This window comes from Suillus bovinus, assembly GCF_016758785.1.
Source record: "Suillus bovinus strain UH-Sbo-P2 chromosome Unknown EDB93scaffold_15, whole genome shotgun sequence".
In the NCBI taxonomy this organism is placed as follows: Eukaryota; Fungi; Basidiomycota; class Agaricomycetes; order Boletales; family Suillaceae; genus Suillus; species Suillus bovinus.
Window position 1 is genome coordinate 217,936 of NW_024542071.1, and position 25,733 is coordinate 243,668.

Consider the following 25,733-nt stretch of genomic DNA (forward strand, 5'->3'; position numbering starts at 1 on the left):
TTATGTTATTTATATGATTAGCCAAGAGGCAGTTAAGTCGGTACAGATAAGTTTACCAAGGTTACTAGAAAATGGCTGAAACGACGTCTTGTAACCTGGCTTGATAGCACGTAATGAAACCGTAAAGACCTTTAAACAAGCTACCACTGATGCAGGTCGTGGACAGAGATAGAAAAGCTCGAAGCGCGTCAGGTTACACGAGCTGGGAATTTGGTCGAGCACGTTGCATAACAAGGCTTCATATAAGTAATTCATTTTGATTGATATCAACACGGTGATCATCATATCAACAACATTGCCAGTACATGGTAAACATTGCCGAATATTCGGCCTTCAAGACTATTCTTCTTTCCGTTTACAATGCATATTTGAGTGCTTACATCACACTACATCAAATGAAGGCAGCAGCTGGAAGCAATCAAACGTCAAACTTGACGACCTGCTCCCCGCTCCCTCGCTCAATCTTGATCAACTTCTTTGCCACACAGGCATAGATCGCTCGCGTGCCACCCGCGCTACTGTGTTCACCTTCCGCCAGCGCTTCCTTAAGCTTATTGAGCGACATCGAGCAGCTAGGCTGTTTTAGTAGAGTGAGTAAAAGTTGACAGGTTGTGATCTGTTGCGAGGTGGGCTCGCCAGTGATCATAGACGGCGCGAGCGATGAAAATGAGGATGCAGTTGGGGATGTAGGTGAAGGGGTCTGGGAGGAGAGCGATTCGAGATGGGCACTAGGGTGTGTCAGTAGATTAGATACGGAAAACTGAACTGAACGTACAGAGTTTCCTTTGCCCTCGGAGGTTTGCTTCTGCCTGACATTGATCCTGTGGGGTCGAAAGGATGGCCCGGCATGATGATCTCGCCCATAGTGCTCCATATCTTCAGCTATCAAGTGCTGCTTCAGTCCTATGAGTTTTTGGGTTAAGTGACTAGGATACTTACCACAATCTTTTCGATCTCCACATTCATGCGCACTTTTGGTTTTCTGGCGGATTCAGGAGGTCCTGCAGCATGAGTCTGCAACTCTGAATTTGTAGGCAACGGTGTTTCAGGAGGCGTAGTATCTTCTGGCGGTGTGGGATTCAGTGTTAACGATGAAGGCAGCTTCTTAAGAACCATGGTTGGTTCTCCGTCTCCGTCTCCATCTCCATCATCCACTTCCAGCTCACTGCCTGAGGGTTCTTCCTCAAGCTTGTCTGATGCATCTGATATTATAGAATCGTCTTGCTCAATATCTGGTTCTCCGTTATCTAGGGAATCATCGTCCACGGGAAGACCTAGTGACGACAATACGGACCGGGGCCGAGGGACCGGGCTCGTGAAGGACATAACTGACACGTCGTTGATGTCCACTTCCTCATCTATGAGCTTTTCGGTGAAGCGAAGCGTCCGCGCAGATGTGGCAGGCGTGTTCCAGAACATTTCTTCCTGAGCCTCGGGTACAGTCAGAGGCGAGGGAACTCTAGCCAGTCTCGGAGCGGGTTTAGACTTGGGAGCAGGATTGGAGGTGCGAATGATATCATCTTTCTGTGAAGGTGTGAAACTAAAGGTCACATGGGTATGGAAGGCACACACCTGTTTACGCAGTTCGGTAAGACGAGCCTGGAGATCTTGTATGCGTCGTTCCTCGTCTGCTGCAGTGGATTCCTGCGAGCTTGGGTCTGATGCGGGATCGATACTTGTTAGCTGCATGGGGAACATTAAAAACTTTTGAAACCATAGATTGATAGTACAAACCTGCTGTAGTGTTTCACTAAGATTTCTGATATTCCGTCGCGTCTCATCTAGCCGGTTTATAAGTTCCTGTATCTGGGATCGGGCGCGGGGCATTGGGCGAATTGAGTGACTGGAATACCGCACAAGACAGGTTGAAACAGAATATATGCCGTGGAAAGATATAAAACATACTAACGATCCAAGTACTTTAATGCAGCCTGCGCATATACTTCTGGCTCATACTCTCTGGGCTTTGTCATCTCCTGCCTTCGAGAAGGTGGTTTCTTCAGAGGCGTAGCTCCAGGGAATTCTACACGTGATATGATACCCCTTGCTTCAGACTCGGTTGGTACATGAGACGGTGGGTGGACTAATGTGAAGAGACCGATTTCAGATGAGTCGATATCACGGATCAGATCACCTAGAGCAGTGTTAAGAACAGCTGTTGTGAAGAGCCCATTCGAGGTGGGAAACCCATCAGCACTGGCTTTAATGGATTTGGAGAGGGAAGCCAGATGGTCGATCTGGTCGGATAAAGAGGGCATCACACAATTAACATACACAACATCCAGAACTTCAAGTTGGACGACGTGACGCGGTGCACCTCACGTGACTCGTTCTCACTCACTGGCTTACGATTTACAAAAGCGCGATAAGGATCTTTTTCTCTAGGCCATTGGAGACAAAACATAAAATATATTTTCATTGCTGTCTATGGACATTTATCTTATGTACGTCTTTCTACTGTTTGCAAACTCAACAATCATAATTTAATAGGGACATTCACACCACCGAGAAGCTTATGCACTATATACACCCTCCCGGGCCAATACCAATACCATACATGTGTATAAACAAACCAAAGTACCTCACATAGGGCCTATCCAATGACTGTCCCGTGCGAGTCACTGCATCATAGACATGTCGCCAGACTTTGGCGCGGAGTCTGCGCAGATTTCATACATACTGGCCATTTCCTACATGTCCTCCCCGCAGTAGGTAAACAGTATAAAAATAACACGTCTCGTTCCACGATGTGGTTGGCACTGTGCCGTCAATGTATCGCCAGGCCGAGTGACGTAGCTCTCTATTTAAACATAGAAATCAAGAAATTCCCTTTAGAAGCAAAGCGTCAGCACCGGAACCAGCATAAACGCAGTCCATCTTCACATCCGGTAGCGGGTGATCGCTTGTTCCTTTTCAAAAGTGTCAATGCAGCGTCATCGTGAGTATACAAGTACCTCACCAGCATGACAATACGGAATACCATCCTCCTTGTGTCCCCACCACATCACAGGCGACCACTCGTCTACGAGATTGGCGAGCGTCTGGACGTGGCCGTATGCAGCCGGCTGGGGGCCGTGCGGTCGGCGCAGTGCGAGGAAAGTGAAGAAACAGGCAAATATAAAGAGCGCAATGCATAAGTTCCAGATCTGCAAGAACATGTGAGAATGCTGTAACAATTTTACACGGGCAGTAAGTGCGAACCTGTGCAGTGTACATGTATACCGACAAATTCATTAGGTACCCGTCCATGGCTAAGTCCGATATGATGAATGAAAGCCCAAACATCCAGTCTGTGATCATCAGGATAGTGTTCAATAAAACATCGATAATGGCATACTAGGTATGGATGACTCACGCAGGAAAGGCTTTGCAATGAGAAGTATGAGAGAAATCGGATGAGAGAAAACTGGCTCCAGCGGGTTCGCCACCGCTCTAAGTCCTTTGCTTTTGGTAGCGCATCTCCACTGTCTTTCGTCTCGAATGACATTCACGATGAGTTCCGAGCAATGGAGCCCAAGCGTCAACGGTCCCTGGACAGCTACGATGTTGACAAAGAGCAGAATCCACCCTTCAAGACCAACACCTGGCATATTATATACGATGCGATTGGACTGCTTCGTCACGAGGAAGGACCACGTTTGTAGGGTCAGTGGGAGGGAATAAAATCCGCCGAAGTGGTCCCAGATATACATGACGAGTGCGGCCCATCCAGCACATGCTGCAGCGGTGAACCAAAGGCAAATAACAACTTTCCTAATGCTAGGATGAGCGTGCCACGCAGAGGGCTGTGTCTCTGGTGGCCTCGCCGGACCTGCATGCGTGTCTAAGTCAGACACACGACGCATGCACCGGAGAGTAGAACCGGTCAATTGCGTATGATGGACCAGTGCGGCGGTCAAGTCGAAAGGTGAGGAGCTCCACGTCAAGATATTGACAGCCCGCATCCCTGACAATGCGATCATGGCCTGAAGAAGGAGTGCGATGCCCAGACAAAGGAGAGGTAACCCTGCGATGGCAACAGTATAATATATGTCTGCCATAGTTGACATTACTCCATTGTTTAGACATACGACGAGTGAGGCTGAGCTGTATGATATAATGAGGAGGATAGCCGAGATACCGTTAAGCAAGGCACCGTTAGGGTGATACCATCCACGAGCTGCGGTCAGAAGGCGCAGATTGGTGTTAAAACGAAGTCGAAATTCTGAGGCTAGCGCAGACCGCAATGAGATGACATGTACGAAGCCTATAGACTCCGTACATAACGTGACGATTAAGTCAAGTATCAGGGTCAATATCTCCGCCTGCAGCATCAATTGAGAAAACTCCTCAACTTCCACCAGGTTGAGCAAGGTTACTCCTGAGATTCCGTGATGGATCAACGTGACAGTACCTGCAATGATGCATAAGCAGCTGAAGATAATTGAGGATGCCACTCCAACGAGGGCATATCCGCGACTCGTCAGACTGCGGTTGTAGAAATTGGCTCTATCATCAGCAATGGACTTCGCATCAGACATTATGGAGTCAAAGGGCTGATAACCCGGGAGTGCGTTGTATGCAAGAAGGCCGGAAAGATGTTCTGTCGGTTTGGAAGAAGCTGACATGGGCCGCAGGGACAGGGAGGTCAGCGCATCATAGACGCGCAGATTAAAGATATTTGACTTATGACCACAGCCCCCGGTGTATGTCACTTTGTGATGGAAGAGCAGTCATGCGACACGGTATTGATACGTATTTGGTTGCACCCTTGATCGAGGCGTCGCAGTGGCAGCAATACTAAAAGTGCGTGTGTCAGGATGGTGATCATTAAAAACCAGTCAAGTCTTACCTCCTTGTAATGTACCACACACATATCCGTGCACAGACTTGCCGTTGTCTGTTGATCGAGCAAAGCCATAAGCAAGGACGAGGCCACTCTCTAATAGATATGTTAGAGGTTGAGACTTGAAAGCGCTTGCAGGTTATCAGGTAAAAATCGACTCGGGCGGGCGTAACTTCGATGTGCTTGGCCTTGGCAGTGTGAACTCGGAATGACGATTGATTGTGATGAAACTGTTGGATCCTTTTCCGCAAGCGTCCGTAAGACTTCATGAATAGATCGAGCTCACAGAATGCAGTTAGTCAGGAAGCTTGTCCAACGTAAGTTAGCAAAGCATCGACGTAAAGGACTAGGTTTTGATGAGAAGCAAAGATAAGCTTAATGCCGCAGATATCCATGGCACATATGTGACAGCTCCCAAGATGTTGTGCAAAGCAAGAACACTCAAGAGTAGTAAGTACAGCCAAGATGGAGTCGGAAATATGCGAGAGCGGTTGCAATTGCAATGAATTTCAAATGATCGCACCCGTCGTCGACATGTCACGGTGTACTGAGTGTTTGCAACACCTTAGACCCATCTGCATCAGCCATGTGAGGCCAAACCTGGGTACGTATTTTAACATTATAGGCTCACTGGGCCAGCAAAACTGAACCTAAGTTTTGCCCCCTCCACTACTACACTTACTATGATTCAACCGCCTTTAGGTAGGTTTAGCGACCCTTAGCGCGTGTTTGGCTCCCTTACGACTTGCAAACGACACCGTCATTCATCCCTAATAATTATAATTACACAGTCTCACATACGGACGCACCCCGTATTTTTTACGTGGCCTGGCAGACTCATTATCGCCATTCATCACAGTCTACTCTCTCAGGCTTCATCTTACAATTTGCGACGTATCCCCGATGAGCGCCAAGATAGGCTTCACTTCAGTGGAGGTTATAAGATGGCTGCAAGAGGAGGCCTGAAAGTAAGCCTTCATCTTGATGTCTCATCCAATCCTGTCAGAATTCGATATCGTTTTTGCTGGAGGTGATCACATATCATCTCTTACTGGTTTTCGCTCTTCACACAGTATTCTGTGTAGGTGGTTCTACAGCTTGTGTTGTCGCAGGTCGGTTGGCCGCATGCGATTCCTCGCTCAGGATCTTGATTCTAGAAGCCGGTCAACACACCCTCAATAAACCTATTCATGTCCAACCCTACCAATATCCCCTCAACCAAGCACCGACGAGCACCACAGTCACATTCAACATCGGAAATCCATCTCCTCGTCTCAACGGCCGTGCCCCGATCGTTCCTTGTGGTCGTTGCGTTGGCGGAAGCTCATGTGTGAATTGTGCGTAGCAAACTTGCAAACATGAAGAAGACCCTAATAATGAGACAGTTATGGCATACACCCGTGCACCTGCTTCGGACTATGATGATTGGGGAGCCGATGGTTGGGAATCTGAGAATTTGATTCCCCTCATGAAGAAGGTCTCGAATCCTTTTTCAGGATATTTGTTTGAATTGCTTACACGCCCACTTTATAGATAGAGACATACGAGGTACAGCCCGATCGTCCAACTCATGGATATAATGGACCCATCAAAGTGTCATCTGGTGGGTGTAAACTGGGCATCTCGGACGAATTCATCCAGGTTGGCACAACCTATCACAAGAGGCAGTATGTCGATGACACCGATGATTTGGAAACATGCAATGCATACAGTGTACGTTATCATTTTCCTTTTTTAAACTGCGACTACTGACTAACTAGATCTGCCTCAGCCATGGCGGAAGTGAGTTCCTGCACTCGTAGGCAATTGCGAATTGTTGACCCATCTATAAAGGTACATTGACGGGACAACCGGAAGGCGTTCAGACGCGGCTCACAACTATGTCTACAACCAAGCTCACAACCCGAATTTACATGTCTGGGACGGAAAGCGCGTGAAGCGTGTCATCTTCGAGTAAGTAGCTGTCCGAGATCGCAGCCGCAGCAAACTATTGACAGTTTTTTCCAAACGAAAGGGACAAGCGTGCTGTAGGCGTTGAGTTCACCAGCGATCTAGTATCTTGCCCAGACGCGGATCAGTTGTTGAGTATTGTGAGAGCATCAAAACTCGTCGTTGTATCTGCTGGGGCTTTCGGTTCCCCGGCGATTCTGGAGAGATCTGGTATTGGTGCTGAATCGATCCTCAAGCGGTGCGGTGTCGAGCAGCTGGTGAATTTACCCGGTGTCGGAGAAAATTATCAAGGTGCGCTTTCAATTTATTTCTCAAAAGCTTGGCTTAGGATGGTCAGATCACAATCTCGTCTTTGCTCCATACTTGGCTGCTGACGAGGCTATTACCATGGACCCCCTCTGGCGTGAGGAGAGTTTCCTACAGGGTAAGCATGTTCTACTCATGATTGCAGCACTTTACAACCACCAAAATTCAGAACAACTTGCACAATGGAACAGCACCGGCAAGTCGTTGATTGCACAAAAGTTGGTGCAAGTTATCATTATCACTGCTGGCATCGTGCTGATTGGAATTTCAGTGGCCTCAATTCGAAAATAAAGTGGCGTCCTGATGACGAAGAATTGAAAGCTATGGATCCAGCCTTTCACCCACGCTGGAAGGAATTCTTCCAGGACCGCCCAGACAAGGCTGTTTCGATATTTTTGGCTTTTGCAGGGTGCGTACGCAATTCCTCGCTCTGATGATATGTGAATGCTTATTACAGCCAGATATGTTCAACCGCTCTCGAGGCCGCTTGTTCTTCCTCCTCGCAACTACATGTGTGCCGGTTATTATACAGTACTACTCTCCATCTACCTCATGGTATTTTTCTGAATATCTTAAATAGCTCTACCCCGTATCTGTCGGCAGCGTCCATATCACCGTGACAGAGGACGGCAAAGAAGGAATGGACTTTACTACAGGCTACCTAGACGAGTGAGTGGATGCATTTCATTTTAGGCCATTTTGATGACTACGACGCGCCTAGTCCATCGGATATTGTTCCTATTAACTTCGGGTACAAAAAGACGCGTGAAATCTTTCGACGCATGGCTTCCTACCGAGGTGAAGTTACTATTGCCCATCCTGCCTTCCCAGAGGGAAGCGCTGCAGCTTGTAAAGAAGCCTCCGGGCCAGTGGACTTGAATGCGCCTGACATCATCTACACTGCTGAAGATGATGAAGCAATCGATCGATTCCACCGTGACATCAGTAAGTGCTAACCTCCCATCTCCTTTCTTGCCGTAAAATACTGAATTGAATATCAGTGCAAACATCATGGCATTCGGTGTGTGCGGCCGAACTTTTCATGATTCTATATCTGATCTTTGTACTTGTAGCTTGGGACTTGCGCCATGAAACCGGAGGCAGATCACGGAGTCGTCGATGCTCGGCTAAATGTATACGGGGTGTCGAACCTGAAAGTTGCAGATATGTCCATTTCGCCGTTGAATGTTGGCACGGTGGGTCCTGAACAGGGGATTATTGATGTTTGATCTAACGATATACAGAACACATATTCAACAGCACTGCTCATCGGAGAGCGGGCTGCAATGATCATTGCTGAAGATTTGGGTATTAATTGCATTTGATATGTATCATCAGAGGCGTATTTAATTATGTATGGAAAGCCAGTCCAGCTTCGTCTATCGTAGAGGTACAATAAGGTCAGACGAACAGTGGTTGGGCTGTGACCGAGCGTCAGCTCGGTTCGGGTGCTGGCGAGATTGCCGCTCACCCACAAGCTGACGAACCCCACGGCGAGGAAAAACGTCAGCCAGCCCAACCAGTGAGGCAGCGTCGGTATTCAGGGATTGGGCAAACTACAAATTTCGTGACACTGACCATACAAGGTGTCACAAGACACACAAGACATCACAGGTCTTACAAGCTTGACAAACATATAATAAAATATTAGACCAATGCTTCTAAGCTTATTATAGTCTCTACTAGTGTCCTTAACCTACTATATGTCATTGTAATAACTAAAAATATATTTGAGATATGTACCATTAACTTAATTGAACCTCCTATAAATACTAAATATTGTCAGGATACTACATAACCAGTCTTGTGGCCTAGTGGTAATGATGCTGCACACATAAATGGTATTCAGAATAGGCTCAGAAATGCTCAGAAATGCTCAGAAACAATTCAGAAACACAGAAACCAGATTCTGAAAACTGGCAGAAAAATGTAATTCAGACTCCATTCTTTTGAGCGACTATCGGACGAAAAGCGAAAGGATGGATGAAATGAGAGAGTGCTATAAAGAACGTATGAATATACTCAGTCTCATGAGTCGAAGACTCTATCTAACTGACCTATAAAGAACGTATGAATATACTACTGTAGTCAGTATAGTACGAAATGAATTAAATGAGTGTATCTCACCTCAGTCTCGTGAGTCGAAGACTGAGGTGTTTGAACCTATGAAAAACTTCTAAGTACGGTGAACGTATTATGTAAGCTTACTCAGTGTAGTCCTTATCAATTAACAATTATCTTTCAACACATTCGAAATACTGTAGAGATACACACTTAGCTTTGACATCATCTGGGTGTGACTAACTGAACCTTAGCTTCAAAGATTTGAAGATGGGTGTGACCTGTGACATGTCAAAAATAGCTTCGAACCAGCACCACTACCAGCTGCTGTTAGCAAGAGCTCACAGCTGATGGTGATGAAGAGAATTTTGGTCATGTAAAGCGAGATGCATGGCAAATACTCAGTACAAGAATTTTTGAGAACATTTTTGCATTTTTTTTCATGTTTTACCATGTGTCACAATTTACCTTTGATGACTTCAATTTTGTGTGATGGTCACACAAAATAGCTTTGATTCATCAGATGTGTGACCCTGTGATGAAGCTAAGTGCGTATCTCTACAGTACTTGGCGGTTCAAACACTTCAAACTTTCTAAGTCACACTTGTAAGGTTAGGGTTAGAAGCATTTGCACTCAAAAAAAAGCCAAAGGTTGTGTGTTTTGTAGCTAGTACATAAAAACATAAAAAATAGTGCTGTTTCACTACCATTTGAGAAATCTATGACCTCATGCTCCAGTATGCTTCGAGGATGGTGTCAAGAGGAACAATGATAAGGATCCTAGTAGAATAATGACCGGCTGGTCCAGAAGACCACGGAAATGCTGCAGTGCTGTAACAATGGTCATGGCGCTGGGCTCGGAACCAGCTATTTTGATACTGATGTCAAACAGTATTTGTCCGATGCACTTCCGACTACCCCAATCCAAGTCCAACAGTCCAACACATGTCCGATCCCGACCCGATGCCCAACATTCCCGCGCATTGGACCAGTCCCTCCTATGTCCTGTCCAGTCGCATCTATCCCCACTAGGTGCACATTTACTCCTTTTGACTTGCTAAGCATTGTATACAGCGTTATTACATGTTTTCTCATAGTCTGCAGTACCACATGTCCTATTACATAGGATTTCGGACCCGAAATATCACTACTACTCTCGCCTATAGCACTCCAAATTTCTACATAGACACTATTTAATATCTAGTACTTCCTACCTATGAACTTACTTACTTTTCTCTACTCAGTAGTAGGATGGAAGTCATTGGATATTAGTAGTACTTTATTGTATTGCGAAATATCTATCCACTCTTTTTCTCCGAAACACTCCGACACATCCGACACTCATTTGACTGACAATCCGATACACTTCCGACACATTCCTTTACCTGTCCAACACATTCCCTGACAGTCTGACACATAGTCCAACACCCGACCTGACTCCAATATTTTTGGACCCAACAATTTTCCTTCGGACGAGTGGTTCCTAGCTTCGAATTATCTTCCTATTATTGATAACTAACTATCTATACTAACACCAAACAGCTACCCCTATAGGATCGAACACACTTGCTCTGCAAGTATAGCAGACTAGATCATGCTAAGATCTACCTAAATATTGTTGTCTAGATAGTACAATTTCTGCTGAGCCCAGCGGGAATCAGCTTTCTACAGTGCCTGCATGAGGTAGATTAGGGAGGAGACTTGAAAAAAAAACAAGAGTGTCAGCTAAGCAGCTCTCAAGATGAACATTCATACACACTGGGATTTCTTGTGCCAGCATGCTGCTAAATTGGGACATGAAAGTTAATGGTGAAAGGTATGTAGGTGGGGAGTAAGGTTATGAGGTAGAGCAGCCAGCACACGATGAGATGATTGAGCTGGTCCAATTGCATGCTGCTGCAACATCTACTGTCATGGATGGCATTAGTGGTGGTGTGCGGTAATGTGTTTGTTGCATGGCACAGTGCAGGTGGCAGAAACACACTTGCATGGTATTCAAACTCCGCTTGAAACTCAGCTTGATTAGATTTCTGCAACAAAGGAATAACAGCCCAACCATCCACATGTCTTGTCAGTCTTGCTGTCAAGATTTATCCAACCAAATAGATACCAGTACTTTAAATGTTGCACAGGCCTGGGTTGAGTATGTTATAGCAGAAGGAGATCTTAGATCCTCTGGCTCCTCTATCTCAGAGGATGGTATTATTAGGACCCCATCACCACCTTCCCCTATGTCACTACCATCCCCTATATCTTATACATCTGACAGTTTGGGCACATCAGGCAGCTCCATTCTGATTCATCAAGAATTTGCTTGTATTATCAGCTCTCTTTTAGCTCTTCAGGATAAGGTATAGATGACATGTGTCCTTCACATTTCTGATAAGCCTCCTATGTGGGTACCACAGATCCAGCTTCTGGACCACTTTGCTGTCCATCGCCCTGACCTATTTTGGATGAAGCTACATGTCAATCCTGATATATTTGACGACATCCTTGATCAAATCAGCAGTGACCCTGTCTTCCTGGCCACTATGAGAATATAGCTTCCAATCAGGATATCTATCAGTAGGCAGGCATAAGCATTGGGTCTGTTACCAACTGCACTAATCGTGTCATGACTGCCCTGCTTGGACAGCATGATAATTTTATCTACTTTTCTGCTCTTGACTCTCATAAGGTTGCATGGGCTCGTCACTATGTTCAGTCCAAGTCCTGCTCATAGTGGAGGAATGGTATTTTGGCAGTTGACGGATCACTATTCAATCTATACCAAAAGCCAAATTACTATGGAGAGTCATTTTACATCAGAAAGTCTCAATATTCCCTTAACTGCCAAGTGTGTTTTATTTTTATTTAATACCTCTTTGTCTGATTTAAAAATATTTTAGGCAGTCATCCTGCCTTACAATCTCACTATAGTAGATTATTCTATTGGTCACACTAGTAGTGTACATGATGCATTTGCATTCCAATCCACTCATGTTTTCCAACAGCATGAAATGCTTCTTGGAGATAATCATTGGATTTGGGTGGATAGTGCTTATCCCTTGGAGCCATGGTGCATTCCCCCTTTAAAAAAGCCTCTGAATGGGTCCTGGACAAGAGACCAGAAGATTTTTAATACTACACTATCCAAGATACATCTATTATTTTATTATTTGACTTCTTGATATCTAATTAATTTTTTTAGATTCATGTTCGGGTAGAATACACATTTGCTGCTCTCAAGGGTCGTTTCCAGTCTCTTTGGAAGCTTCAACACCCATTGCAGAATGACAACTACCTTCAATTCCATTCCTACTGGGTGATGTGTTGCATCATCCTTCATAATATGATTATTCATTTTGAAGAACAGTGTAACATTTTTGATGGTGAAGGTAGTACTACTGATTGGGCCCTTAGGGATGAAGGAAGAGACTTCATTCCCCCCTCCCCCCAGAGTAACCAGACCCTGGTGTAGGTCTTGTGGGTGATATTTCTTATATTGGCACCCCTGGTCATGCAGTTTGTGCAGAGTTAATGGAGAATTTGTTGATGTAGTAACTTACAGGAATCTTGCAAAACACAAGGCAAGACAAGCAGCTGATGTATTACCATAGAAGTAGGGGGCATGTAGAACATATATGTATGACATGCAGACATATGCAAGACATGGTTGACAAATAGAAAAACAAACATGTGATATGAGCAGAACAAAAATGAATATACACAACAATAATGTCCATGAACAACAAACAACACAGTAGCAATGATAACAAATGATATAACCAGGCGCTCAGGGCACACCCCCTTTCAACTTGAGGAGTTTAATTTCAAGCTGCAAAGCAGCTCTTTTCTCTGCCTGAACCCTAGCCTGGGTCTTGAGAACCTGAAGCTCCAAGGCCTTTGCTTCTTGTGCATGCTGATGCACAATGGCGGCCTCACTGTGTTCCTTATCTGCCTGCTCATGTTGAAATTTGGTATTGCATTGGTGCCAGTGAGCGTTGACCTTTGCAAGTTTGTATTCAGAGGTGGCTGCATTCACAGAATTCAAGCATGTAAAGTTATGTATGGGAGATGGGAGTGGCCCAAAGAGCGGTGACAATGAGTCAAGTGTGAAGATGTTGAAGGGTGACAGACAGTAGCATGCAACTCAATTGGTGTGTGAAATAAAAAGCATGACTTATTGTAGGCATAGCTTATTGAGCTATGAATGCGGTTGTGGGAGGAAGGACAGCCCTGTAAATGCAGAAGTGGAACTATCATGGTTAATATAAGGAGAATGCGAGTACCAGCAACCTGTCTGACTTGAGCATTTGGACAATATTTTGAGGGAGAAAACGGTGCTGCAGAATTTCTGTGATACAGTAAAGGAATGCTGTCATTGATGCTGATGGTAATAACATGGGAAAATTGGGCTATGTGCGCCAAGTACCGGCGGATTTGGGAATCATCGCAAGATAAGTAATGATCTGATAGATAGACAAATAAATGATGCGACTCATGCAAGATGTCTGGTAAACAATAGAAAACTAAAAAGAATGTGGAAAGGTAGAGTGTGAGTAACTATCAAGAGTGTGTTAAATTTATAATGGTGCTGTTGAAACCAGTCTCCAAGCAATAACTGGTAGTCTGATACTAGCAGTGCTAGCAGGCTAAAGAATCAGTGCAATGACATGGGAATGAGCATGAAAGAACAACAGATGGAAGGCTGAATCAAAGCTCATTTCTGGATGGCTAAATTCTAGCTAGGTGGGCTAATTGGTTTCAACCCAGACTGCTGAAAGACACTGAAACACATAAATAGTCAGTAAATCAGCTTGGTTAGTGGTGAAATGAAGGATAGGTACCACCATGTGTACTATTAATGTGATTGGACAAATGAAATCAAAATTCAAGTTGTCCTGGCTCTGGTCTAGCCAGCTGTTACGGACTTGGATAGTATCTGTTGGCAATGCTCAAACAGAGTGTGTGTTGTCAACAGGTCAAGGACGTCTGTCCAAGGTTAGGGGTCTTGCTTGGTGAGGCTTCGGTAAGCAAGATTTAATGCTTATGTCTGAATCGGGTAGCTTATATCAAGTGGAGCTTGATGATAAGTATATCTGCCAAGGCTTACAACACCCGGAGGTTAATTGTAAGATCTGCATTAATAGAAGGACAGAAGTCTGACTAGTTAACAGGGGTTCTGCTCAATGATGAAGTCGATGAGTAAAGATAGAGACTAAAGACTTATCCGCAATGAGCAGATAAGAAAGTAGAATATAAACAGCTGGCCAGGCTGAAGGAATCACTCTGGTGAGAGTAGGAGATCAAGAACCAAGTAGATTCAAGTTAGAGAAACTAGTTACATGACAGCGAGTCTATATAGAGGGGAACAATGCGTATTAGTGGATGATAACTCGTACTGCCGGAAGAAGGAATGGTCAAAGGGTAATACTAGAAAAGGAAGGCATGTTCGAAGCAAGTCATTGATGAATCAGAATGTGCAGATATGAAATGAGTCAAAGAACTAAAGAGGAAGTGAAACGGGCAGAGGCACAAATGTGCAGCTGTGGATCTAAGTATAAGTACAACGTGCAACTGCACACTGAGTCAGAGATCAAGAAAGGAAAATAGGGCAAAGGGATGCAGCATGCATCATGTCATAGGTTACCGTCCGGACAGTGAGGGTTAAGGGGACTGTTCCATGGGATCAGTAATTGTCACAACCCAATAACGAATTAACGCTGGGCAGAGACTAGGACTCAAACGAAGGTTATCGGACAAAGAGAATGATGAGCAAGTACGTCTTGGATTGCTACAATGTAGATACAAGAGGTTTGAACTAAAGAACTATCGACCAAGACATGCTACCTATATACAACTATTGAAACTGAGATTGAAACTGAGTTACAACTACTAGCCAATCATAAAAAGAGAAAGGGAATCGTACCATAGAACATCGTAGAATATTAAAGAAGCATCACGTGACCATATCTTATCTTATCGTATCTAATCTAATCTATTCACAATCAAAGAACTCGTCTTCTTCATCAGTCACATCAAAGACACGTGTTGTAGGCGCTAAAGGTATTTCAGGAATGATAGACGCTTTCAAGGTAGGGTTAGGGTTTGATTTAGGCGCTGTGTATTGACGCTTTGGAAGATTCAAGAAAGAATAATGGTTCGTTAAAGGTACTCGTGACATTACCCCCTCTCCAAGGTGAGTGTCATCACGAACGAATGAAGGTCGAATATTCTTTTCTCTCCATCGTTTGAAATCTTCCGTAAACAGTACTGAGCCTTTGATTCTTCGGTATTTTTTCGGCTGCAGCCGTGGGATTCTTCTTATGGAATTCCGCTAAAGGAATTGGGGCGTTCTTCAAATTCTCTTCTGGCTCCCAAGATGACTCTTCCTTCGGGTATCCTTCCCATTTTACTAGGTATTGCAGCTTTCCTCGGAACAATTGGCTATCCAGTACTTCTTCTACAGCAAATTCTTCCTGATCGTCAATCAATTCTGGAGGTGGTCGGTCGGGAGGAGGATGAGGAATCAATTGAGATGCATGATATGGCGTAAGCAATTCTACGTGGAAAACCGGGTGAATCTGATATTTTTCCGGTAATTTCAACTTGTAGTTCACTTCACCGATCTTCTCTAGTATTTCGAAGGGACCTAGACGACGATCTGACAGTTTTTGACTTGGACGATGTTGTTTAAGATTCTTTGCGTCAAGCCAGACCTTGTCTCCCTTCTTATACTGAGGTGCTTCTTTTACTCCTTTGTCAGTAGAAACACTTCATGCGCTCATTGACCATCTTAAGAGTATTTTCGGCATCATCTCTCGCTTCTTTCATTCGATCAACTCTCTCATCGGCGGCGGGGATTACGGACATGGAGTTTGGGTGAATCGTGAAATCTGGGTTATACCCATAGAGAACTTTAAACGGACTATGACCGGTTACTGTGACTGCATTGTTATGTGAAAACTCTGCTATCGGCAGCCAAGATACCCAATCATTCTGTCTGTATGACGTGAACATGCGCAAGTATTGTTCGACTTCTTGGTTTACGCGTTCAGTCTGTCCATCAGGTTCTGGGATGATAGGAGGTCGACGCAGACCATTTCGTTCCTAATCTTTTTGACATTTGTCCCATGAACTTTGATATGAACTGAGTTCCTCTATCTGAAATCACTTTCTTTGGTGTTCCATGATGTTTCCATACATTTTTCAGAAATAGCTCGGAAATACCCTTCGAGTCTACATCTTTGGTGGTGGGAATGAAGTGTGCTTGTTTTGAGAATCGATCAACGACTACAAATATGCTATCACACCCTTCACTCTTCGGCAAATCCACTATCAGGTCACAGGTGATTATCTGCCAAGGTCCTTCCGGAACTTCATTTGGTTGTAAAGGTCCCTGTTGGTCTACTCGGAAACACTTTCGTTTGTCTGCACCTATCGCAACCGTCTACGTAATCGTGGACATACTTCGTCATTGAAGGCCACCAATAGTTTCTGGAAATCAATTCTAAGGTTTTAGCTCGTCCAGGATGTCCAGCTGGTGGAGAGTCATGAAACAACTCCAATATCTCTCGGCGGATCTCTTTATCATTTGGAACGTAAACTAATCCTCGGAATAACACCAATCCATCCTCCACATTCCACTCTTCGATTCCTCTACTGCAATTGAACCGGTGCTGCTTTTAACGTTTCTAACGCTTTAGCGACTTCAGGCTCTCGTTCTGTGCATTTTCGTATCTTTTGGAGTAAATGCTTCTCTCCATGCACCAAAACTTGACCTCTTTTAGCAGCTTTTACGGTAAAGAATTCCGGTTTCAAAAGAATGCGATCTGAGTTATCGTTTTCTACCCCCCCTCTATGGTCTGATCTCCGAGAAAGACGGTCTGCTTTGTCATTAACCACACCAGGCTTGTGTTGGAGTGTAAATTCATACTCCGCTAGGAAAAGACTCCATCTAGCTTGCCTTCTGGTCAACTTTTGACTCGTCATGAAATATTCAAGGTTCTTATGATCTGTCCATATTTCAACCGGGTGAGGTGCTCCATGCACATAGTGCCTCCACTCCTCCAACGCTCTAATGATCGCTAATAACTCCTTATCATGAATGTCATAATTTCTTTCCGCATCATTCATTGACTTAGAGTAATATGCTATTGGATGCCATAATCCATCTTCCATAAGTTGAGAGAGAACCGCTCCTGTTGCGTAATCTGAAGCATCGGTCTCTATTTTCTTTTTCTTCTCAACATCTGGCATGACTAGAACGGGAGCTTCTGTGAAACGTTTCTTAAGTTCATCAAAAGCTTTTTGTTGCTTTCTCCGTCCAGTCCCATTTGACATCTTTTCTTAGCAGATCATTCATTGGTCTGGCTATATCTGAGAACCCAAGTATGAATCTTCGATAGAAGTTGGCAAAGCCCATGAATGCTTGGATATCTTTTACGCATTTGGGAACAGGCCATTTCAATACTCCTTCTACTTTCACAGGGTCCATCGACACATTGCCTTCTTCCACGATCAACCCGAGGAACTCGACTTTAGACTGTTCGAAGCTACATTTCTCAGGCTTCAAGAACAGGTCATTCTCCTTTAATCGTTTCAGGACTTCTCGTACCACCTTTCGGTGCTGCTCCCTATTTCCATTCGTAAAGACCATTATATCATCAATGTAGACTGACTACTGTTTTGCCATCTATTAGGTCTCTTAGAATTTCATTCATCATAGTTTGGAAGGTTGCAGGCGAGTTCGTGAGTCCAAAATACATCACGGTCGGTTCGTGGTGACCAAACGGCGTTTTGAAGGCCGCCTTCCACTCATCTCCTTCTTTCATGCGAATATTATTGTACCCCCATCGTACATCCATCTTAGAGTACATTGTGGCACCGGTTAAAGCATCAATTCAAATCTTGAGATCTCGGTAGCGGATATGCATTTTTCACCAGTCTTCTCATTGAGCTTTCTATAGTCCATCACCGGTCTTAACTTGCCATCTTTTTTGGCCACAAAGAAGAAAGGTGCTGCTACTGGAGATTGTGAATCTCTAATACGTCCCAGTGCAGTCTCGGTTTTTAACCATTCCTTCAATGTATCCATCTCTTTGGGTGACAACGGATAAGGTTTCGCATTTGGCGGAAGATCGCCCTCATCTTTAAGATCTATCGCATGATCCCACTTCTTTCTTTCAGGGAAGCGCTTAGACTTCTTCTTCTGAGAAAACTCCCAGGTAATCATGAAGCCAGTCAGGTACCATTTCTTCTACCGACTGCTTCTTCTTAGTAGCTTCTTCTGCTACTTTCTGCTCCGTGGCAACCGAGGCTTTATAACGAATCCATAGTCTCTCTGGACTTTCTTCGTCTTCTATTTCCTCAACCGTCGCCCTCTTCATCGACATATCTTCTTCATCCTCGTCTTCATCGTCCGTAGGAATCAGATCAGGTACATCATCTATCTTTTTTTGTTCTTTTCTTTTTTCTTTCTTTTTTTGTCTTTTTTCCTTTTTTGTTTCACATTTTACAGGGCATCGAGAAAGTGCAAATCGTCCTGCGTTCCAGTCAATCTCTGGGTTATGATATCTCAGCCAATCTATGCCGATAATAACATCATCGCTTCCTAAGTCTGTAACCATGAAGGCTGCTTTCTCTTCTTCATGATCACCAATCTTTAGACCTAGTTCTGCGAAATGAGTCATTGATCCAGCAGGCATTTAGCGATCCATCAATATTCCTGACTGAAATAGGCCTTAATAATTTACGGCATTTCACACTGTTCTTCTCAACAAACTTTTCACTGATAAATAATGTTGATGCACCGCAATCCACAAGTGCTTTCACGTCTGCTTGTCGGTTCTTTCCTTTCAACGTTATTGGAATATAAAAATGCTCAGATTTGGATCTAATATGTACTTCTGATACATCTTGAAACGTAGAAAGAATAGAGAAACGATTGTTCGGGTCTAGGTCTGCAGACTTTGACTTCAACCCCTTTAAAAATCCTTGCCTTTGTTAGAAGCGATCCAATCTGTGAACCACTTCGGCGCGGAGTTTTCTTCGACAACTGCAGCCGCTTTGACTTGCGCTTTTGGCGCACCTTTACAGTTTCTTGCTATGTGGCCTTGTTCTCCACAGCGGTAGCAGGTGAAAGCGCCAGGCTTTCCTTGGGGTTTGGGAGCTCCCCTCTGCTTGCCAGAGTCCACATCCATAGCGTCACTGTCTTTGCTAGGACCAGCCTGCCTTGGATTGAAGGTTCTTGTGGTTTCCTTGTTAGGGGTCCACCAATTTCCCTTCTTCTTCTCAGCGTCTAGCTCTTCGTAGTTACGTCCAATCTGTATGGAGTAATCGATGAGCTTCTTGAGTGTGTCTTTCTCAGACGCTGGAATATGAGCGAGTTGCTCCTTGATCCGGGTTTGTAGGCCAGATCGGAATTTGAGGCGGAGGTTGTAGTCGGAGTATTTGGTGAGTGCAGCCTTCTGCTTGAAAGCTGCTGCATATTCGGGCACTGATGAAGATCCTTGCTTCAGGGTTTCCAACTCCCTGACAGCCTTTCCTTCTCTGTCGTCTTGTCCCCACATGGTCTCGAATTCTTTTGACCAGTCTTCAAAGGATATTGGCTTGGTGTCAAGCTCAATAACATATTTCTGCGCCCATTTAGCAGCAGATCCTTTGAGAAAAGACAGAGCAGTTGTGATTTTCTGCCTGTCTGTGATCAACGGCCACTGTGACATATATAATGCCAATTGAGTAGCGTAGACTTCCACGGAGATCGAATCTTTGTCTCCAGTGAATTCTGTGGGCTTCGACAATTTGACTTGCGAAGTGTTTGGTGCTTGTGCAAATCTCTCAAGCTTCTTCTTTAGTTCCTCGATTTGTGCGTTTTGGGTTCTAAGTTGAAGCTCTTGAGTTGCATTCTGTGCTCGAAGAGTGTTGTTATGGTTTAGGAGTTCTTGTGTCCTTACGTACAGGTCGTGTGTTGCCATGGTGATGGCATTCTGTACATAGTTGGTGAACTCCACCGGCATAGCGATGCCTTGTGGTTGTGGTCCCTGAGGCCCTTGTTCCTGGGGTTCTTGGGGGTTCTCAGGTCCCATTTCTGTTTCGTTAATTTCAGCCATAGTGCCAGGTGCGTTCTGGAATCCGATTCACTAATGACTGTTGAAGAGCGGGTCGTAACGGCTCTTCCGGATAGGAAAGATGATGAAAGGGAAGAGGGAAAAAGGATACGTAAATGGAAAGCTAAAGGGGTCCCCAGTACTAACTGGATCAACCTCGTCCTTTAGGGTCAAAGGGTTCTTTAGTCAACCCGACTGACACTTCCCTAATTACTAACTAGAAAAGGATACGTAAAGCTACGCTTTGTTAAGTGGGAAAAACACTGTGTGCTTCGTGTGTGCTACTTCTCAGTCACCGAAAGGGTACAGGTCTAGGACAAGTTATCACTCTTCCAGCCGAAGCTTACAAGTGCGAGTCTCACTAGAATCCCGTATCTAAATCCTCGTGGTAACGATGGTAGGACTATCCGCAGATGCGACAGTTCCACTAGACTTAACGAAAGGTTCTACGTGCGTATGAAGAAAGATGTAGGTATGAAAGAAACTATAGTAACATTGAGCAGGCAGGGTCTTGGGCCAGCACTCAAAGTTGTAGCGAGACGCCTAATGTCGTCAACACCTCCGTATACTGGCGGCTGCAATGTAAGGCAGGGCCTGGTATAGGACTACTAACTAATAAAGGCTATTCGTAGAAAAGCTCAAGCGAGCAAAAGGATGGGTTTCAGAAAATGATCGCGGCTGTTTAGGCCGGGCAAAGGAAAACGTGTAATGGCTATCTAAGTGGTTTGTTGGCGATGTGCTCAACGAATCACCTAGAGAGAAATGATGTGAGCGGTATGCGAGAGTCGGAGTCTCCTATAGTTCAAACCTAATGTCACAACCCAATAACGAATTAACGCTGGGCAGAGACTAGGACTCAAACGAAGGTTATCGGACAAAGAGAATGATGAGCAAGTACGTCTTGGATTGCTACAATGTAGATACAAGAGGTTTGAACTAAAGAACTATCGACCAAGACATGCTACCTATATACAACTATTGAAACTGAGATTGAAACTGAGTTACAACTACTAGCCAATCATAAAAAGAGAAAGGGAATCGTACCATAGAACATCGTAGAATATTAAAGAAGCATCACGTGACCATATCTTATCTTATCGTATCTAATCTAATCTATTCACAATCAAAGAACTCGTCTTCTTCATCAGTCACATCGAAGACACGTGTTGTAGGCGCTAAAGGTATTTCAGGAATGATAGATGCTTTCAAGGTAGGGTTAGGGTTTGATTTAGGCGCTGTGTATTGACGCTTAGGAAGATTCAAGAAAGAATAATGGTTTGTTAAAGGTACTCGTGACAGTAATCAGGTGAAATGGAGCATGGATAGGCTTCGTCTGAGAAAGGGTCTGGCCAGATGTACTGGCTTTGCTGGAGTGAAAGGTAGAGAGCAAACAGGAATGTGAGGATGACAAGGGTGGCAAGAGTGAGGTCAGGGTAAGGGTGTGATGCAAGGACTGAGACGAGTATAATGAGGAGAAAAATGGTAGGGGCCCAAGCATCTAGATGTTCTTGTAACATTACCCCAGTGTAAAGAGTAAATCTAGGCTGGGCTCTACAGAATGTGAGTCCCAAGTCCTGAGAGATGCGAGTGTGCTTCGTCTCAAGAGACAACCTAAAAACTACCTTGATAAAAATGCAAGGGAAGTCTTATACAGTCAGAGAGTAGACAAGATATAGGGAAGTAAACCTCTAATGTTTATCCAAAGTACTGAGATACTAGTCCGATGTGACCGAAGGTCATCTGAAGCTGCAAAAGTGATGTCCAGAGTAGCCCGATGCCATCCAAGGGTTGTGAGAGCTGTCCAAAGGTTAAAGTGTGTCGGTGTGTCAATGTGTCAGTATGTCAATGTGTCGAATAGTATAAGACTTTGCGAAACATCTGAAGTTTGGAACTACGCTAATCTACTGGAACTCAAGAATAAATGAGGTGCAGAATTGGCAGCAGTCTAGCCAAACAATCGTTCTAAATGAACAAAAGATCGATTGCGCAGTTACAAATATACCAAGGTGACTCTACTAACTATGACTCGAAGGATGGGAAGTGAAGTGAAGTATCAGCAGTCAGTGAGCAAGATTATATCCTACTTCCATGAGAGACCAGAATCCATAGGCAAAACTAGTAGTGAGATAAGCAAGTCCGAACCTATGTAATAAGCCGCAAGGCAAGCAGCAATGCAAGTATACATGTAATAAGCTGCAATGCATGCTGTTTATACGTATTCCGAGGCTCCTGACAGGATGCTGATGGGATTTATCCATGTAGCACTAAGACATAGTCAACATATAGATAGAATAAGGGAAAACACACCAGCGAAGTCAAAAGGACGAGGATAGGACATGGTATGGTAACTCGTGAGGTTCAGATGGGCCTCAGAATGCAAGGACTGCCTGCAGAAGGTTCAGACAAGTACACATGGCCTTCAGGAGGTCATGGGAGGTCGAGGAATGATATGGGACGTAAGTGTTAGATTGACTGGTTCTGAGCCCAACACTGCGACCATCGTTACACCAGTTTCTAGGACTGAAATCAATGAGTTCAGTTTTCCATATTGCCATACCAGGAGGGGTTGCAGTCAAGGTCACAGAGTGCTTTAAGTGCTTCCATGGTGTTGTCCTGCATGATGTGGGAATCATGCATGGACATGAATACTAGGTGACCCTCAAAAGACAAAGTCTGTTAGCTTAGTCCTCAGACTAGTCAACCAAGGACTATGTTTCAAATCCTACCAACCACATTATTTTGAGACTGTGTTTCGATTCTTGCCAACCACATTATTTTTGAGACCATGTTTTAATTCCTGCCAACTGCATAATTTTGAGACTGTGTTTCAAATCCTGCCAACTGTATTATTTTTTTTACCCACTTTTCTTTAGTGTATCTTTGCTAGTAGTGTTATTTTTTTTAGCTACATAGTCTTCTGTAGTGTTTCTTTACTTTTACTTTTTCATTAGGAACCTTTGACTCACCTGACACTTCATAAAATTATACCTACAGGGTATGATGTCATTATGATGTCATAAGGCTCCACAGATACTCCTGCAGGTATTCTGTTGAAAGATATTATGTCATCAAGCTCTAGATTATTCTACTCCAAAATGACATCATTTTGATTCTAGAATATTCTGCTTCACAATGATTCACTCTGACTCACTCATGCAAAGTTCTGGAATCTTTTGCTTCACAATGATGTCATAGCTCTCTATTTTATTCTTTTATTAGGGTTTGACCCAATATTTTGATTGGTCCTCCTTATTTTTTGTTGTTTGTGAACCTAGGTTACTTTCTCATGCTAAATGTATATAAGGAGAGCCAATTCTCCCCCAAAATAATAGATCTCCCATTTGTGAAAATCTGTCTGTCAGACATTCTGCTTACAAAGCCAGTGCCTTTGAAGTGAAACAAGTGCAGGGACACTGAATCCCTTGAGATTACATAAGTTTCTCACTATAGAGACTTGTGACATTTGAGACCAGCTTCTCAAATTCAGTTTTGTGAGACTAGCTTCTCACCACGTGTAACAAATTGACCAACTACGAGTTTTGGTCAATATCTTCATACTATTGAGACCACATCTCAACCGAGTAACATATATTCAAGAGCACAGTTCAGAGCCTAGACAGTTTATCCTAGGCTAGTTTATTGTATATTTGAGACCAGCTTCTCACCACGTGTTACAAATTGACCAACTACGAGTTTTGGTCAATATTGTTGTATATCTGAGACCATGTCTCCACAGAGAACCCTACTTTTACGAAACCAAGTTACAAGTCTAGAAGCTTATTCCTAGACAAAAGATTTGAGTTTCAATAAAGAAAAGTTAAGCTCCAGCTAGGTTGATCTTAATAAAGATTGGTTTAGCAAGCCTCCCAAGAACTCACATATTATCTACCACAAAATAGGAAAAGTTGTAGACCGTTGTAACGATGGTCATGGCATTGGGCTTGGAACCACATATTTTCATACTCATGTCAACACCCGAAACATATGCGCACATGTCCGACACACTTTTGCACATGTCCGAGCCACTCTGCATCGGACCTTCAGACATTGCATCGGCCAATCACACTTTGTGCGCACTTGTCCATCCCATGTCCTGTCCATCTGAACTAGCCTCACTAAGTGCGTAGTTATTCCCATGCACATTTTCTGACATTCGGACTGCGTTATTACATGTCCGCAGCACCTCAGTGTCTTATTACATAGGACATCGGACCCGAAATATATTGCTACTATCTTTGCCTGTATTATTCTGGATTTCTATGTACTTACTTAAATACTCTGTAGTGACCCGTAGCAATTATCACCCAGTAGTTAGGAGCCATTTCCCAACTCTGCGGATCACCCAGAACACTCTTGTAGTTCTTAGTTGCATTGTGAAATATTATCTGTTCATTCACTGTCACAAACCTGCCATTTGTTATACTTGCAATACTGCTTGCAACCCGACACTCATTACATAGTTTCCGACCTATATTCGTGAAGTCCAAAAGTCCAAAATCTTGGACATCACACTTTGGCTTCAGACATTGGATAAGTACCCTCAGACATCATCAGATTACCTTCAGACATTGTTTCGCAGCATCGGACATTTTGTTATTTGCATTACTGATACATTTTATTATTAATACCAATTAGCAATCCCTTTAGGATCGAACACACTTGCTTGCAAGTATAGCAGCATAGGTCATGCTAAGATCTACCTAAATATTTGTTGACTAGGTAGTACAGTTTCTGCTGAGCCCAGCAGAGATTTACTCTTTACACCGTGTTAATTGAGGACTGGCAAGAAGTCTTATCCAAGTGTAATTGTGGTGTCATTACATTCTTATATGAATTTATATAAGACCCTCGGTTATTAAGACAGCATTCTCTTCTCTGTCTTGTTTGATGTGTGCAGCATCTTGATCGTAAGCTGCTTCCAGCTGATGCATGTTGGTGTAGAACCTTTCTAAGGAGATTCCTCGATGAAGGATCTTCTTGCCTTTGAGGTGGGGGCAGAAGGGAGTAAGATGTCCAGGGGTGAATTGGTTATAGATACAGCAGAAGTAATGCTCACATTGTTTCTGTTTGTGGCCATACTGAGAGCAGACCCTGCAGATGAAATTGTACTGGTAGGGTTGGGAGTTACTCCTGGTGTGCACATCATTTATTAACTCTTGTCTGGTAGGGTCCTGACCAGGTACATGTCTGGTGATGGGTAAACCAAGGACGAGGATGCACTTGGTGTGCAATCTATAGCTTCATCGAGGGGAATGTTTTGGTGGTGGAATGGGGATAGGTGTGCTATCCCTGATAGCAGATGATCTGATGGAAAGTAGGGGTATGTCTTTGGTGGTGACAAAACCCGGGGGAGGGGTGGTAAGACAAGCTTCCAAGCTTGGTTTGTTTTCTTTGTTCATCTTTCCCCAAGGGGGTGTGTGAGTTTCCCCACACCACCAGCTCCCAAGGTGGTGTCGGTCCCACTGATCAACTTACTTCCAGCTGAGGCTTCCAAGCCA

At 44.0% G+C, this 25,733-nt stretch overlaps 3 protein-coding genes across 3 annotated transcripts; 1 reads left to right on the forward strand and 2 right to left on the reverse strand.

The window, feature by feature from the left end:
- Window positions 1-228: 228 nt before the first annotated feature.
- On the reverse strand, window positions 229-2,298 carry EDB93DRAFT_1134153 (uncharacterized protein). Its single transcript, XM_041449062.1, has 6 exons — window positions 1,906-2,298; window positions 1,735-1,843; window positions 1,573-1,683; window positions 940-1,524; window positions 776-882; window positions 229-728 (listed from the first exon to the last, which is right to left on the reverse strand). The coding sequence occupies exons 1-6, from the start codon at window positions 2,256-2,258 to the stop codon at window positions 419-421; spliced, it is 1,575 nt and encodes a 524-aa protein (XP_041309543.1). The 5' UTR covers window positions 2,259-2,298; the 3' UTR covers window positions 229-418.
- A 412-nt stretch (window positions 2,299-2,710) lies between these two features.
- Window positions 2,711-4,915, reverse strand: EDB93DRAFT_209325 (uncharacterized protein). Its single transcript, XM_041455713.1, has 5 exons — window positions 4,832-4,915; window positions 3,356-4,779; window positions 3,202-3,290; window positions 2,960-3,146; window positions 2,711-2,909 (listed from the first exon to the last, which is right to left on the reverse strand). Exons 2-5 carry the CDS (start codon window positions 4,605-4,607, stop codon window positions 2,818-2,820), a joined length of 1,620 nt encoding a protein of 539 aa, XP_041309544.1. The 5' UTR covers window positions 4,608-4,779; window positions 4,832-4,915; the 3' UTR covers window positions 2,711-2,817.
- Window positions 4,916-5,355: 440 nt separating this feature from the next.
- Window positions 5,356-8,837, forward strand: EDB93DRAFT_1270481 (GMC oxidoreductase-domain-containing protein). The gene is made up of 16 exons (XM_041454317.1): window positions 5,356-5,855; window positions 5,911-6,162; window positions 6,211-6,302; window positions 6,359-6,538; window positions 6,597-6,607; window positions 6,659-6,778; window positions 6,840-7,066; window positions 7,113-7,187; window positions 7,227-7,299; window positions 7,353-7,490; window positions 7,543-7,612; window positions 7,662-7,750; window positions 7,803-8,026; window positions 8,083-8,102; window positions 8,155-8,277; window positions 8,326-8,837. Exons 1-16 carry the CDS (start codon window positions 5,810-5,812, stop codon window positions 8,404-8,406), a joined length of 1,821 nt encoding a protein of 606 aa, XP_041309545.1. The 5' UTR covers window positions 5,356-5,809; the 3' UTR covers window positions 8,407-8,837.
- The last annotated feature ends 16,896 nt before the right edge of the window (window positions 8,838-25,733 follow it).

Excerpts from the sequence above, each read along its gene's own strand:
- EDB93DRAFT_1134153 (XM_041449062.1), bottom strand. The coding sequence starts at position 2,258 with ATGCCCTCTTTATCCGACCAGATCGACCATCTGGCTTCCCTCTCCAAA. Across the intron at positions 1,844-1,905 it reads TTAAAGTACTTGGATCGTTA|TCACTCAATTCGCCCAATGC; the intron begins GTATGTTTTATA and ends GCGGTATTCCAG. Across the intron at positions 1,525-1,572 it reads TTACCGAACTGCGTAAACAG|AAAGATGATATCATTCGCAC; the intron begins GTGTGTGCCTTC and ends ACACCTTCACAG.
- EDB93DRAFT_1270481 (XM_041454317.1), top strand. The coding sequence starts at position 5,810 with ATGTCTCATCCAATCCTGTCAGAATTCGATATCGTTTTTGCTGGAG. Across the intron at positions 6,779-6,839 it reads GTGAAGCGTGTCATCTTCGA|GGACAAGCGTGCTGTAGGCG; the intron begins GTAAGTAGCTGT and ends TCCAAACGAAAG. Across the intron at positions 7,188-7,226 it reads CCCCCTCTGGCGTGAGGAGA|CACTTTACAACCACCAAAAT; the intron begins GTTTCCTACAGG and ends TCATGATTGCAG.
- EDB93DRAFT_209325 (XM_041455713.1), bottom strand. The coding sequence starts at position 4,607 with ATGTCAGCTTCTTCCAAACCGACAGAACATCTTTCCGGCCTTCTTGCA. Across the intron at positions 3,291-3,355 it reads CATTGCAAAGCCTTTCCTGC|ACTGGATGTTTGGGCTTTCA; the intron begins GTGAGTCATCCA and ends TGATGATCACAG. Across the intron at positions 3,147-3,201 it reads TATACATGTACACTGCACAG|ATCTGGAACTTATGCATTGC; the intron begins GTTCGCACTTAC and ends ATGTTCTTGCAG.